The 16,851-nt window shown below is 38.1% G+C and overlaps 1 protein-coding gene and 1 pseudogene across 1 annotated transcript; one reads left to right on the top strand and one right to left on the bottom strand.

The window, feature by feature from the left end:
- Positions 1-277: 277 nt before the first annotated feature.
- On the top strand, positions 278-16,416 carry LOC131781325 (uncharacterized). Its single transcript, XM_066159335.1, has 14 exons — positions 278-1,258; positions 2,116-2,224; positions 3,262-3,407; positions 4,130-4,285; positions 4,800-4,882; positions 5,185-5,340; positions 5,970-6,074; positions 6,656-6,777; positions 6,984-7,256; positions 7,689-7,834; positions 13,521-13,718; positions 14,129-14,258; positions 14,951-15,217; positions 15,630-16,416. The coding sequence occupies exons 1-14, from the start codon at positions 408-410 to the stop codon at positions 15,795-15,797; spliced, it is 2,910 nt and encodes a 969-aa protein (XP_066015432.1). The 5' UTR covers positions 278-407; the 3' UTR covers positions 15,798-16,416.
- LOC136277322 (uncharacterized) lies at positions 8,780-10,943 on the bottom strand (annotated as a pseudogene).
- Positions 16,417-16,851: the final 435 nt, after the last annotated feature.

Genomic DNA, 16,851 nt, shown 5'->3' with positions numbered 1-16,851 from the left:
TGATCGGAACAAAAGAAGGCAAATTCTGCGAATACTGTCCGCGGTGGTCTGGGTTCGACCAAAAAAATGCGACTTAGTGTTAAAAAGTTAAAGTTAAAAAAAAAGAAAAGAAACTGATGTGTAAAAACAGCAAAAATAGATCAAAGAAGAGAGGAAAACCAAGCTGTAATTATGTCTTGCTGAAAACTTCCTTGTTTGATTACTTTCAAGAATAGAATAAATTCTCACGGCCAATCTTACTTCCGGTTACTTCCGGTAATGTCTTTATAGAACCCAGGTCTCTCTCAAGCTAGATTCTCAGAATTTGTCTCGCTTCCGTAATTCTCAGAATCGAAATTGGAAAACGTATTTTAAAACACTAAGAGACAAAATTTGTTGCGGTTTATGTTGCATCGCTAGCTATCAACATGACAAAATACAACAGGCAAGGTGTTCCTAACCTAAGTTTTCATAATCCGATGGGAATAACGCTTTACCCAGAAGGTTTGTACACGTACGCAATGGGAAACACTCCAGCTCGAGATATCACTGAACTGTTGGGCACATCGAGCGACAAACATGTAGACGTCTTGCTTTTGGCATGCGGTGATGTTAGAAACTTTCTATTCAGTTTGTCTGAACTATCCCTAAGAAAACCGCACGAGCGTCCGAAGAGTTTAAGTTTCCATTTGAATGATTATGATCCGTCAGTGATTGCTCGAAATGCTGTTCTACTAGAAGTTGCTAGTGTGATAAATCCTGATGTCCCTGCTGATGTAGACTTCTTGTGGAACATTTGGTATAACCTGGCGCTGTCAGTGGCCGACTTTGATCGACTGCGAAAAGTACTCACTGAACTGTTGGAGAGGAATTTTGACAGCGACGAAAGTAATTTTAAGTTTCAAGATGGCGGCGTTCTGCAGGAATGTCGGGATATATGGAAAGACTGGAGACAACTCGATCTCGAAGTTAAAAGCGTTAAAGAGGAAAGAAACAACCTGTTAGAGGACACGAAAAGAAGTAAACGGTTCTGTGAGAATTCTCAGTGCCGGTCTATACTAACTCATATGGTGATGGAGATCTATGAAGAGAAACTAGACAATTTTGTTAAACCTGCCGCGACAAATCCACTCTACAGGGAAATACAACACTGGTTTAGAGAAGGTTCCACGAATGATGAGTCGGAGAAGATAAATCCAACTTTGATTCGTCCATTTTCTCACAAGTGGAGGCAGCATTATAGTTCCTGTGCGTTTGTGGGTTATCCACCATTGGAAAGGTAACTAACTATAGGGCCTTCTCGTCTCGTTTACGTAAGCCAAATGTATGTTAAGGTTCAACCAACTGAACCTTTCACTGTCAATCTTCTGCTCGGAGATTTATCTTCCAGAAACGTTCGCGAAATTAGTCAACGACTCGAACTGACATAAGTAATACATTCATATGAAATAAAAACGGCTATCTGTAAGCACAGCATGAAGTTTTTTCAGGTTTTGAATTTTGAATGCATTTCAAGCATTTTCCTGTGCGAGTCCAATAAATTCCATTCTAGGAACTGAAACGTCATCTTAAATTCTCCAAACACGCAGGCATTTCGGGCAGTAGCCTTTCGCTATTTGTTCTGTCGAAATCTTTACAGTGGCCATTTTACGATGTCAACTCAGCTGATTAAACCAAATATCCTATATACATGCATGTAAGATTCAGATTGACTAGTTTCCAGTCTTATCTTAACAAACGGAATGGAAATTTTTATTTTCGCCAGCAAACAAAAATAAATGAAAGTTAGAAACTTTATGACTTAGTCAAAAGTTAAAATTGTGAATATTTTTTTCACTATATGACATAACGTAAGTAGAGTAACCTAAAGTAAGGGGTTTGAAAAGATTGCGTTATCTTTTTCCTTCTCTTTTGTGATAAAACTGTTGTCACTCTCTCGGAAATAAAAATGAGGATTGCTCATGTTTGTCTTGCATACGCGTATACTTCTAAAGTTATTACATCAAGTATGTCTGCTTTACATCGGGTTAGCCAGCATCTTTGTCTGCAGTTCTTGAAATTCGATCGCTTGCACATTTCGCATATGTCCGCTTTGTCATTTATGCAATTGTAACGAAACGCATTTTTCTCTTTTAGGAAAGACCTCGAACAAGGTAAATCGTGTGCGGATGTTTGCAAGGAAAAGCTGGCAGTGTGGGTAAAACGATATCAGGAGCAAAATAAGAATTATCAAGCAACTCTGAAGGTGAATTATTTTTCACAGATACGCCAGTATATATGCTAATAACTAAGTAAGCTTGGAGAATGGTGCGCTGTGATTGGCTAAATAAACAAATAAGGAATGCAATGCAACCCATTTGACGTTTTTTTTAACAACCATTGCCCGAGCTCAATGGTTGTTTTCTCATTCTTTGCACAAGAAACTTGCAACAGTATGGCCAAATAATGGGTACGACAGTCTGAAACGCAATAGCTAATGCAAATGAAAAAGACGTTCACTTGACGATCGCGGACAAAAACATGGCGCGGTCGTATTAAGCAAATACTTCATATCAGTCTCTACTTATTTATCTGAGGTTGATGCCCTCTTGTTTTCAAATCCAACCTTGGTAACTTAGAAAAAATTTTATCTTTTCTATATTTTGTTAATTTATCCAATTTTTTACCGTGCGGGATGTTTTTATATGCTTTCTTGTTGTCCCGGTACACACACGTGTCAAATGCGAACAACAAATTAAAGATAAGGTCACAATTGCACTTCTACACGTTAAGGTAGCCAAAATTTATCTTCCTTACGTTTTTAATAGACATTGCGTTTGCATGTGTGTTACACGGGCTAGAATACCTAAAGAACTGCATAGCAGCATAGCACCCCTACATTGTAGTTCCAGATCTCTTTAGCTCCATGTGAACTCTTTCGCTCTTTATGGTCATCTGGAGGCCTGAACCTCATGGCCCGTTCCTCATCTAGCCTGGTATGTACGATTTCAAGATCCATCAAGATCCCTACTGCGTTTGGCTCGATCCTCGAGCTGCTAACCAAACATTAACAACTGTCGATCCAGCTAACATTTATCTTTCAATCTAATAAATATGCCGAAAAGTATTTTTCAGTCTCGCGTAGCGTCAAGTGAACACAGTGGATGAAATATCGATCGTTAGCTGTTACCATGTATTGTATACTACTAATGTCAAATTTCATTTGCTCCAATTTGGAGCAATCGGAGTATGTGTATGTCATTCGTTGAATAACATCATCTTTCACCTAATGTTGTTTTGTAGGTTACCCTGTGGACCGGCGATGCCCTTGCTTTGTGTACAAGTGGCTTTCCGCCTGACATGTTATTCAACGTTATCGATACAAGTAATCTCAGCGATCACATTGGTTTGTTGAATGTCGTTGTCTGCTGTGGCCCGAGATTAAAAGTGTAAGTCATCTTGTCATTCCTCACTACCATTGTTATCGTTGCCGTGACCACAGTGACTGTTGACCTTTTTCGGGTTGTTAAGGAGAACTTCTTTAATCCTTGTCATCCAAGAAATCATAATGGGACAGTGAGGAGAAATCAGGGCGTTGGCCGGGATATGTCGATTTAAATTAAGTTATTTCTAGCTTGAGGTGGAAAGCATTGTGGTTTCTGAGTATAGTTTCTTATTGCCGAAATAAGTTTGTTATTAAAAGAACAACTCCCATCGCTGTTCCCCAATACATCAATCTTAGTCGCAGGCGATTAATGCTCGCTGAAGAGGACAATGTGTTTCATTCTCCGTGAGAAAAAGGCCATGTGCGACACATACAACGACCGAAAGAGCATCCTTCTCAAAACAACAACAACAAAAAAAACAAGTAAAACCAAAGCAAAAAAGCAAAATTTCCAGTGCGCAGAGACACTGAAGTAAAGTCTTGATGCGTAATGGATGTCTGACCTTTTCGTCTTCTTTCTAAAGCGAGGTTCAGGCGGAGCAAACTGTTCATTCGAATTGTACATAAGAGTTAAAAGCCCGATCAGTGATCCCTTTAAATGGACCCGAAGTCAGCTCATGGTGGAGTATGAATATAAAACTATTCTATAATTGGAATTGCTGATACACAAGGGGTATTTAGAAATCTGAGTAATTCCTGTGTTCATTATTTCTATATTTATAACAGGCCAACTGCTTCTCTGTTGTTCACATCAAGCATGTTATGGTGCGGCGAATGTGACAGTATAGAGGAGTATTATAGCAAATGTGTTGGTGTTCCGTACCAACTTCTCCCAACAGTTCTTGGCTTGAAGCTGGCTGTTGATCTCGAATTGGGAAGCAAGTACGCTAAGCTAGTGAAAAGAATTAAATATAACATTCAGATGCAGTTTACCGGACTAGTTGTGTGGTCTGTATAGTACAGATCATTGATGGCCTGTTTTACTGTGGCAGCTTTGAAACCATCTTTTGAAACATTTCAGGCTCGGCATATGGCCATATGAATTCTTTTCAACGATGGAGTGGGGGAGGCAAGGGGGAGGAAAGATTAGAAGTTATATCAAATGTTACACCCTTTCATATACCACCGATGTAGTTTTCCTCAATTTGCTGATTTGGCAATACTCAAACGAAAGAATGATTGCTATGATTTTTTATCGTGCAGAGCATTAACGGAAATTTCATGTCAGGAGGCCAATTGAGCCTGTCCTTTATCCTAAGAAAAGCAATTTTCATTAAGTGGGTTAGTTCAGGTCTTTGACTGAGGCTTCCGTTGTACCACGTAGCATTTACATTTGTTTGTTTGTTTGTTTTCCTTTTTTTTGTTATTTTCTTTTGCTTTGTTTTTTTTGGTGTAGAAAACTTCCGGACAAACCGGAATCTACAGAAGAGACTCTTTGCTGGGTCAAGGCGGACCTTAAAAGGACTTTACTGACAATAGGTTAGTAGAAGCGTACTAAAGACAACATTTTCACACAGCTTCTGTCATACCGTATAAGTGCTCCATCTTTGCTTGGGAATATAAAACAATTGAAACAGCCAAAAACTGCTAGGAAAAGGGTGGAAGGCGGAGCGGGAGGGGAGTTACTTGTGGTTTGATGGGAGTTCTAGCCAGGAAGAATGCAGTCTGTTCGCTGAAGGTGCCAAGGCAAGTTCCAGTCCGTCTGCAAATGCATGATACTGTAGCCAGTTAATCTCACCTTGTGACAACTGCAATTTTACAAACACTTCTTGCAATTTCAGATAAAACCACTGACGTTGTCCAAGCGCTACTGAGTCTCACAGAGCGTTGCTTCAATCCAACAAAAGAGATAATTCATTCCATTGGCGTCACTTCACCTTCGCCTCTGACCTTGCTTCGAATTATTCATCAGGCACAACCACTCTTCAAAGGAGGAGGTCATATCGATTTTTTAACTTATCTGTTAACCTGAAGCGTATTCATGGCGTTCGAGCACTGAAAATACAGATGGAATAGACATTTTGTATCCAAGAAACCCTGGGAAACTATCACGAGTTCCAATTCTTAATCCAGTTCTCTTAATTTTCCGTAATATTCGCATTCGAAAAGATAACGCTCGCCCTGTAAGAAAAAACGCTTACGCCGCAGGAAAAGTTTGCGCGTTCAATATAGAGAACCAATTATTCCATAATCATTTCCTATAATTGTTGTAATCATTTCTTTTATCATCATCATAACTGTAAGTAACAGTGCCTGAGTTTGTAATATTCAGTTTTGCTGAAGGGCCTGGTAACAACCCTCAAGCTTTGGGCTATTCCTAATAATGATATTACACTTTGTATTTACAATTTTTGGGCTCGTTGATACTAACTTTCCTAATGATCAGGAAGGGAAGATAAAACACCCTTGCATTTCATCCACACTTGCTTAATGTCAGAAAATGGACAGAGTAAATCTGTGCGCTATTGATTAGGGAAATTCAAGATGAATAAGAATGGATGTAATATCCTGGTTTTTTGAACCTGAAATATTGACGAGCGATTTGGGTTGGTTATTTGCGTTTTAGCCGCCGAGATATTTGACATTCTTGAGAATAAGCTACCAGCTGACTTTAAGAGGAGGTACGGACTATCCTGGAATTTGTTAAAGGCATCGTTGGGAAGAACACCAGGTAAAGACATGGTGAAGGTTTAGTTACAAAACTGAACCATCATTATTATAAGCAGTAATATCTCCTCTGCTGTATCTATGCCTTGCAAAGAAAACTTTGCGACCTACTCGAAATACTTGGATCTACTCCAAAAAGGCACTATCAACTCAAATCATATTCTAGTTGCTGATTCTCTCAGATCCGGATCTAGAGCAGGAGCTGTTGGTGCAACCAAACTGCGTGGTTTGCTTAGGTTGCCAGGTTTCAAAGTTATTTTCTAAATAACAGCGTCCACAATCAAATTTTTAGCACGTATGAGTAAAAAAAAGTTTAAAGCGATTACATTACTCTCTAGCATCTTAACCTGCGCCAACATGTGGATTTTTATGTATTTTTAAATATTTTATATATTTATATTCATATATTTTATATTTACTATCTAAATGACGGAGATGCAATTAATACAGTTTCTGGAGCATACCTCTTTTTCCAAGAAATTGCTGTGAATGAAACTCCGAGAGCGCACACAAGGAACTAAACAAATTCTAGAGGGTTTATTTTATTTCAAGCAATTAGATCATTTTATTCTTCTACAACTTCAGAGCCCATTGTTGAAATAAAAGTTAACATCAAGATTGCAGTCGTGCCTCGGTATAAGGGAACACCAAAGCCGATGATTTGCATTAGGAGGGATAGCAGCAGTGATCAGGAAGCTCCCTTACAAGTGAGAAAATAAAATAACTGTTTACTCATAAGCTCTTAATACGTATACCTTTCCTCTCGCAAATAATAAAGGAAAACGCTCGACAATTTAACGATAAGAATATGCGCACATTATACGCACAACTACTTATTTGTTGATTACTTTCTGTATTCATGTATGTATTCATTCATTTCATCTTTCTATTCACATGGTCCCTCGCCTCGCAGCCTTCAGAAATTCACAACAGCTTACGATATGATGATAAAACCCAAGTGGTGACTTTCCATCTACGCGAAGGAGACTGGAATGAGCTTCACTGTTCATCCAAGATATGGATATCATCCAGAGAATTAACAAAGGTCATAACTTGTGAGCCAATGAGTCTAGCAGACGAGACTGTGAAGAGTGTTCAACGGGTTGATCCTGTGGAAACATTTGGTTTGTTTGCAAGACAGACTTTCACCGTGGTGGAATCCAATGAAAAATGCCAAGTACTCAAGGTAAAAGGTGTATTGTATATTGTTAACTTATTACCAATTCTTGACTTGGCGTCCATGGGATGGTATTTGCGCATTTGCACTATAACTACAGCAAAGTGCAATAAGATCCCCAAACCCAGTACATCTTTCAGAAGCCAGTTCTGTAATAAACGGATTTTGTACACCAGAACTGAAAGCAGGAGTGCAAAATGGAAATTTTATAAAATTTTGTCATCGTAGCGAAGTACAAGTACAGTCGATAAGCACATAATTCACTGCATAAAAAATCCGCGTTAAACCAGTTGCTGATCTCTTCGACGTGCGACGAAAACTGGTAGTATTAAGGTGGTATCCGATTAAAACGTCTCAACAGAACCCTGTGACCACTTACGTTTAATCTAGTCGTGTTTGCGTGTAATCCCTAATTTCATTGTCTTGTTATTTTTTTGACAGGTAATAAAAGTTGAGGAGAGCATGCATTCTTATTCCGCTGAACTTGAAATACGAGACTTCACCATCTGCAAAGAGAAGGCAATGAAGATCAGCCAGCCAGATGAGTCTCCAACAGGAGTCCAAATAAACTTCGAGGGAGCCACAGGGTGGGTAGCACTAACTTCAATAGTAATCATTAACCCTCTAACTCCCAGAAGTGATTAACATGTAACTTCTTCCCAAAATTTCCAAACATTTTCAAGCAAAACAGATGATGTGATTATTCAAACCTATCAGGTAAAAGTCGTCATCCTGATTGAACACCAAACTCTTGCAACTAATTTACAGGAAAATGTGTAGCAGCCATAGGGGAGAATTAACAACAAGATCTTGGGAGTTAAGAGAGTGTCTCTGTAAGAGCGGTCCGGTCGATTTTGCTTGTAACACGGATTTCGCTCATTTCTTGTGTGTTGTAAGACATTCATGTACCTATACTAAAATCACAATCCGTTTGATCGGATCTCTTTATTTTTCAGAGTTTTACGGAAATTAAATTTCACTCGAGCGAAGGCTTGTCGTGACACTTTTCAAGACTTTAATTTCATAAAACTTTGGAGGACAATTTACAAAAAACTACGGAGCTCAGCAAAAAACAAATATCACAGCCATGTATATTAACTCTATCTTATCTATCGAGGCGACTTTCGTAAACATCACGTTTCAATCTAGGAAACAGGAACACTTGAATGACACCTTATCGGTTCGCCTGAGTCACACCCGCCAAAACCGATCAAATTCAAGGTTAAGTTTTGAAAAAGTGAGGCGTTCTGAACTGATCCAACTAGCATAGCTAGGAAGTAGGTGCCATAGAAAAGGTAACTACAGAAAAAAACTTTGCGGCCCAACCTTAACGAAAACTTTATAACTCCGTGAACTTACCTAATTTTCGGCAATCTCCAAGTTTGGCCGCCATTTTGAGGGACTTGTCAACATGAAGCGTAACCGATATAATTCAAGTAGGTAGATCTGAAACCGTCAGAAATACATACGAAAGCAATTCCAATGAACTTTACTTTCAATTCAAGCGGCAAAATTTGAAATTGTTCGTTAAACTTATCATCCCCAGTGTTTGAAATGTTGGAAGAGATAGTCGCATACAACTAGTGTTCGAATTCCCCTCGTCGATTCCACCGCAAGAAATAACCTGTGCCACCCAAGTTTCGACTCGAATGTGAAGTACGAATCAAATGACATGACTGCTTCATCGTCGCGGCAATATCACGCTGGTATTTTGGTTTTCTGATCGACAAGAACGGTGATCAGGAATCGATCGGTATGTTTACCTCAAAAACATGACCGCTGACCAGCCGCTGAATGAAAATAGTATAGCGCGGGGTGGGGTGAGGTGGTTGGCGGGCTTATTGTCATTAGATATTCGAATACATATATACTTTAAAAGTTTTAGGACTACTAATCTAAACAGTGAGGGCATGCTTCGTGGTACAGACAACTTTTATTTTATTCGTAATAATAATAGAATAATAAATAGATTTATCAATATATTTTTAAGTGGGGTACCCATATGAGCTTTTTGCTTGTCATCTGTGGTATAAAATGAGGTGTCTTTTCCACCAGAACCTTTTATTTATGCCCCATTGCACGGAATGAAAACTATAGTTAGAATGTTTGTTCTAAGTCATTTTTGCTATTCCCAAGAATATATGCAAAACGATGGAGATTTGATTCATTTAGCTGACACGTTCTTTTAAGTTATGGTGCGTGCAGATTTTTTTTATCAAAAGTCGCGCGTGCAACACACCGGAATTGAAAATTCATCGTAAAATCGCACGAACCTTAGAATGAGTGTAGGCAACTTTGACTTCTGGCGAAATGAAGTGGATGGTTCAAAGGACCCCCTGAGATTTTTTTCAGGACTATGACTAAGATTTGTTCATAACTATGATAATCGTCATTGGACGGTTAAGAATATATGAAAGTCATATATTTCACATAATCGTCATTATTAGCGGACGGTGCTTTTTACTCATTGTTGTCATCATTATCGTTATCACGCCGGAAGGAGTATAAAGCCGGCACGTTGCCTTACCTAACTACAGAGAAAATTGTTCTCTCTTTTGCTCCCCTTGGATCCTGGAAACTATTACTATTAAGACGATCAACAAGGAAGCCTTTATTATTACCGAAACTTTTGATTAACAGAATGTAAGAAAAAATCGGTGGGGAGAGTAGTTCGCGTATCTTATATTCTGAACGATAGTTTTTAGTAAAACAAATACCACTTAATTCAATTTACCTTAGTTGTCTCGTGTTTAACAGTGGCGTTTCTGGGGACCGTAAATTCTTCTCTGATTCTTCTTGTCTCAGCCACGACTCACTATTATCAACTTTTTTCTCGTGCTTCGTACTGCATGGGACATAGAGAGCTGAGGTATGCGATTGCAAATTTCTCAGTTGAAAGTAAGGCCCAATAGCATCCATCAGGAATTGAAAACCGACATGCACTGTTTACTTTTATTATTCTTTATCAAATAAGGGGTGTTTTAGTCTACAAATTTAATCATACTGGTTAATGAGAATCATACAAACTGAGGAAAACTGACCGCAAATAATTGTGAACCGTACGCATGATTAAGTGTATTGCGTTGTCAGGTTACTTGATCTTCTACAAAAACATTATTGATTATCAACCAAGCAACATTGTACATATTTCCATCTGCAATTAAAAGCACTTACACATAGATCTATGTTTTTTGAACGTGATGTGTACTTAAGTACCCTTAATCTAATAAAGAGTTTCTTCTCTTTTCGAGCAGATATGTCATGAGACAAAAATAGATAACAGAAAATGTTACTGAAGACCACCTGATTCAACTGTAATAATAACTCCAAACAGCTTTTGAATGTCCTGAGACATATGCAAGGTAATTACATCTCTGCTTTCGATACGCTTCCTAACACCATCATGATAAGGATACTGACATGTAACCTTTGCACTTCTCCAAAACTTCCCCAAAGTGTGGCGATGCCTATCGCAAATCCACATTTTTTTTTTTATCCTCCTGAGCGAGGTGAAATAGGCCAGTCCTTGCCAAGATTAGCTCATTTTCACTTAAGACCTCTTTAGACAGATGGCACCTTATCAAATGATGTTTTACTTCATCATTGCATTTAGACAGTCAATGTCAGCCATTTCAGCCACGCGATGAACCAAAGTTTTTTTCCATCTTTGCTATTCAAAAAGCAGTCCTGAGACATAATGAACGTCTCGCTAACGAACGACCTCTTCCTGTACTTGTAATTGTTTCCAACGCGATACAAATTCGGGAGATCTGAAGGAACTCACTATAACTTTGTATACTCGATACGATTTCAATTTCTGCTTCAAGGGAGAAGCCTACTTTAATTCGTGAGTGGTCAGTGGTTACGCTCGTGAGGTAAAGAATGGGTTTGTGACTTTTTCACTCAATTGAAAAGACTCGCGTCACTCTTATGAAATGGTCGAACGGAATACAGACTCCGAACAGTCTCATATTTTTCTTAAAGATAGTGAGGTCACGCATATCCCGTGAGCATGGAGAAGCCGCGAGACGCGAGACTCGTGTCTCGCGTCTTTGCCGCTCCACGCTCTCAGATTTGGGCAAAGACAAGACACAATACTTCTGATGCGATACAAGAGGTTCAACGGTTATCTCGTTTATGATATTTGTTTTTTGCTGAGCTCCGTAGTTTTTTGTAAATTGTCCTCCAAAGTTTTATGAAATTAAAGTCTTGAAAAGTGTCACGACAAGCCTTCGCTCGAGTGAAATTTAATTTCCGTAAAACTCTGAAAAATAAAGAGATCCGATCAAACGGATTGTGATTTTAGTATAGGTACATGAATGTATTACAACACACAAGAAATGAGCGAAATCCGTGTTACAAGCAAAATCGACCGGACCGCTCTTACAGAGACACTCTCTTAAAGGGTTAAGCACTACTGTTTTATGAGTATGTTGCGGTGTTATGAGATTTGGAAAATTTTTACCGGATTTTTAAGCTTTTAATTGATTAAAAAGATTTACCGTAACTCTAAATTATTGATTTTAAAAAAGGCTCTAAATTACCTCTTCATGGCGTACAAGTCTGGCAAGATATCCCTGAATTTCTTTCAAATGGGCTGGAGTCAATTCAAAAAAGGGCGCTACATATTATCTATCCATGGCATAGTTACTTAGATGCCCTTAATACTACCAACCTTAGCAGCTTGAAAGAAAGATGAACTCAGCTGTGCTGTAAATATATACAGAAGATGACTCAAAAAGACCACCCCATTAACTTCCTCAAGCCGAGAACAGCATCTAGTGGTCATAGTTACAAATTGCGGGCCAGCGGCAACAATAGAAATATTGTTTATGCTGACAGGAGTTGTTGCTGGACCCAGCGTTCAGGTTCCTTTATTTCATTCGCTAGTAAATATGTGAATATGTAAATAATTATTTATGATATTTTTATTGTCTCTATAGTAGTAGTAGCAGTGTTAATTATTTGTTGATTGTTAATTTATAGCCCTTTAATTCAGTTAATTCTGCAATGTGGCAAATAAACGGTATATTATTATTATTATTATTATTATTATTATTATTATCATCATCTTATCATTTGCAAGTCACAGGCTGTGCACAATTGTCGAAAGGCAGAGAGTCTGGATAATGAAAATTTATTTTCAAATTGCGAAGTTAAATATATTTGCAGGGGCGTGTATGTATCGTTAACTCAAAGAAATTAATTTTATTTTATTAAGAAGTTCAGAAACGCACGTTATTGTGAAATTTCGTAAGAAGCCATTTCCGTGTCCTGTCAGCGGCAATGAACTGAAAAACGCTTAAATCAGCTGAATAAAATTCTATTTTTGTTCGACAACACCCAAGCAAAGAAACCAGCCCTGCTAGAAAAACATATCTTCACCATCAATGAAATCATAATATTTCCAGGCAAAGTCAATAATACACTCTGTATCAGCCAATAAGCATTTATAAGTTTGCCCTCTAGGTTAAAAATTAATTTATCATATAGCCCGCGGTGTTGTATAAGGATTTCAAACCCTGACAAAAGCCGTTATAACACGCGTGAAAAGAATACGAATTTTTTTCACGTGTTTGATATCGCCAATCAGCTGCTGACACGTCACTCGCCTTTCGTACCACTTTATTAGGTTGATAAATGTACAGCAAATTCTTCATCATTCTCAATCCAAGGTCGTTTGTCGAAATTTTCTCGGATTTTGGCACCTAAAAAAATTGCCAAACTCGTATCGTTTACTGACTGTGACGTTCAAAACTTCGCACAAGGGAAAGAAAACCAAAACACGAGAACTAAAACCGAAAGTTACGTGTTCAGTGGCTTTGGTTGTGACATTTCTCGCGTCTGAGCACGAAAATCCACAACTGAAAGATTTGCCACAGTACCTCAAAAGATTTCTTCTTTCGGTAAGGAAAAAGTGAATAACTGTGAATTTTGTGGATTGAAAGGTACGCCCATAGTTTGTTTTTGTAAAGATTCAACGCATTTTCCATCTTGAGCCTTAGCGACAACGCACTTGACGACTTTTTTTCGAGGATTGTCGATACTGTTTTTCTCTTTTTTTAATTTTTAGAGTCGACTTTTCTCGTCAGTAGAGGGCTATTTTGTTCATTTAATACAAAAAAAAATACCTGGTTGCTGGTAAATATGGAATTTCTCTTCTCGTGTTCAACTCGATAGCTTACGATTGAGATATCGAGCTGAGCGCTCGAAAGGAAATTCCTTATCTACATACGGCCGTGTATTAATATCTATTTACTTGATTTTTTACAGCGACCCACTCAGCTTGTATTTTTCATGTTTTGTCGATATCAACTCATTTAAGTTCCAAATTTCACGCAAAGTCGGGAAAATATTCTGTGACGTTTCTAAGCGAAGCGATGGAACAGTGGGAGAGCTTGTAATACAAAACTTAGCTCCATTACCTCTCCATGCTATGCCACAGTGGGATAGTGAACTAACCGATATAAGGTATGTACAAATAGGATTTTTCATAAGAGAACAACCAAGGGGTACTATACCTCTAATGACTCTGGAAAAGGTTTGAGGGGGAGATGAAATCAATGAGTTGTATCTTTAAGCAATAGACCGCACTCTTTTATTGGTTTACCGCCGTAATAACCTAAGCAAGACGTTGAGAGAAGACTCGAAATGTTTCTGAATCACGAACTGGAGAAAAAAAATTAATCCTTCTGCTAACTACAGGAAAGGTTTGCACCGATGATACTACCTTTATTTGATTCTACAGAAAAGATATCTGCAAGTTAACTGTAGGCGCTGTCCTCCTGTAAATTCCCTCTAAAGCTATTAGTTATTTTATGTGTTACAAGAATGTTACGTCTTGATGTATTCATTTTCTCTTACTGTTGTCGCTGTTCCAGAATGCTCGGCAGAATGTTTCGCACTAAGCTTGATCTGGAACTAAAATCACGAAGAGATAGTGGTCCGCCGTTTTTTGATCTCAGGGAATCCATTGCCAACATTATACATGAGCACGTGAAGGAGCCTGAGGTAGGCATGCAGGAAACACATTTTCTCACTCTCATTTCTAATGCATACATTTAAAAATCAGGGAGTGGTTCACGTCATCCGTCAGTAGCATATTGGACAATCCTACATTCTTCTGAATGACTCCACGGCCTTAGCGAATTGCTATGGAGCAATTAAAAATTTAGCATCGAAGGTGATCGGAGATTGCATTGGTTTTGGTTAACTTTCCTTTGAGACTCGACCATTAAAAAAAAACCAATCGCGACTTGTTTGCCAGCGTTTTCTTGCTCTTTGGAATTGTTGCGTGCGAAAAAAGCGAACGTTTGATGGTCTAGAATTTGTTTTAACTTCGTTTTTCTTTTTGGCTCGGGATAGTTCGAAAACCTCACATGCGACGATGAAAGCGTAAATTTGTGATATTTGTTGGTGTGACACTGAATTTTTTTCCCTGTAAATCGTGCTTGCGTCTTTGAATTGTGAGGTTTGGAAATTTGCCATGTGAATAACAAAGGCAAGTTAAAGGGTGACCGCACTGACAATATCACATGGCCACAAAATATAGATGAGATAACCAATTTAATTTTTGATGCATCAAAAAGGCTCATTCTTGATGGTCACAGTAATTGTTCATTCTGGGGAACAGTTGCTCTGATTATATGTGGGCACATTTTGATATAATTGTAATGATAGAAAGTTTTCGTTTAACGTCAAAGATTCCCAAAGTACATTATGTTGACGAACGAGGAATCATCGAAGAACCATATGACTCAGCGGAAGACATGGTGGAGAAGAGAGGCTTCGTTATCAAAGTGAAAAAACTGTTCAAGTGGAAGAATTTACCTGTGGCTAAGGTTTTTTTCTGCGATTGTCAGCGGTTTGCGGACCTGATTCGCAAGAATCCGGGAAATAATCAACTATTGGAAGAATACTTCAGGCAAGTTGTCCTTCACAAGGTCAACAAACTGGTAGCTGGCCAAGAGGTAAGACGAAGTTGATGTTGACGTACAATTTCTGTAAGGCATAGTATGGCTCCTGTCTTCTGCTGTCGCTTCCATTGTATTTATAAGGGTAAACAGGGAAGAACATGGCCAGCGATTGTTTCGAACTCAAATAGATGGGTACTCTGGTGTTGAAAATAATGACAAAAATAACGCTAATAATGATAGTAAAAGTACTGATAATAGTAACTGTAACGAGAATGGTAATAATAACCATATAGAATAAGATAAGAAGGATGATGATGATAAAGATATTTATATAGAATATCATAATAGTATTAAACTAAAAAAGAATTGAAATTAAGGTTACACGTCGTCCTTCTTACACATCGGTACAGTTTTTTCTTAGTTGAAATTATGAATTGGATTATGTCATGCCTCATTATTTTAACAGGAGAAGGTCTTATTGCGTAAAATGATGTACACAAATGCAGCCCGAGTTCCTCAAGATGGTGGCTATGCTGTGTGGAAGAATTCTTACATATCCCCGTTGTTTCCACGAGAAAGCATTAAAAGTATGGCTACTAAGTTACCTAATGAGAGCATCCGACTCTCGTTGTAATGTGTTGAGTACATTCAACAACTTTTTCGAGGAAAGGACTCTGGGTATCGGTACAATTTTACTCGACATTGCGGGTACTCAATACAGTGTGCACACCTGTTTTTTTTTTTTTTTTTTTTTCCCAGGTTTTTCTAATCGGCTCTCAACATATTCAGAGGTTAAAGGGAGGAAAACAAATATTTTGAGGATTTTATTGTTAAGTGACACAGCGACCTTAAGATATGAGGACTGATTTAAATACGAGTGAATTGCAGCTAACGCGCGTGTCAAAAGTGTTAGGATAGCCGGAGAAAAGTCGTGATGAGTGCACTCACCTCAAAATTGATTCGTCCAATATTACCTAATGAGTGATTTCATATCTTCTTTAATAACGCATCTATACTTTGATCTAGGCAAAAAGAATATAGATTGTAATTTTTTTTTTATAGCAGCCCTTGGTCTTCTTTTAGTTAGTGTAGTATACCATATTATAAGATATTAATTACTAATGTCTTCTCTAGGCAACGTCTCAAGAGCTTTTAAAGATCATTTTCCTCTTTCTTCTTCATTATTAATGAAATAAACATAATAGCAGTAATAGTATTAGCATACGCGTGAAAAGTAATTTTCAGAATCAAAATAAATTTAAGAATCAACAACTCGTGTGAGTCTACAGTCTACAACTGAAAGTGAAAACAGGAAAAAGCGGCTCCCAATTGCCAAGTGTCACTCCTCGAGGTCGTGTTCCCGGGTATCTTAAATTTCAGTTATCAGTTTGCAATCTTAAAACGCATCCGTTTCTACCTACATCTGACATGTAGGTAGAATAGATTTGATATAAAATTATCCTTAGTCATGCCTTCGTCATAATCATTTGTATGGGTTGAGGTAAGGGGCTGAAATCGAGGTTTAGATCACTTTCGAAATTCAAAAACCTGAGTTATTCCTAACAGACCCATAACTAAGTATTTAGTGCGCACATTTTGCAAGTATTTTAAAAGGTGTTCTAAAGACTCCCGATTAGAATTGTGCGTAGTATTCTACATTGTCATTGGTGTGAGTAACATCCCCCCTC

Source organism: Pocillopora verrucosa, chromosome 12 (assembly GCF_036669915.1).
Source record: "Pocillopora verrucosa isolate sample1 chromosome 12, ASM3666991v2, whole genome shotgun sequence".
Taxonomy (NCBI): Eukaryota; Metazoa; Cnidaria; class Anthozoa; order Scleractinia; family Pocilloporidae; genus Pocillopora; species Pocillopora verrucosa.
Note: the sequence above shows the minus strand (reverse complement) of the source record. Positions and strands in the feature narration are given on the sequence as shown.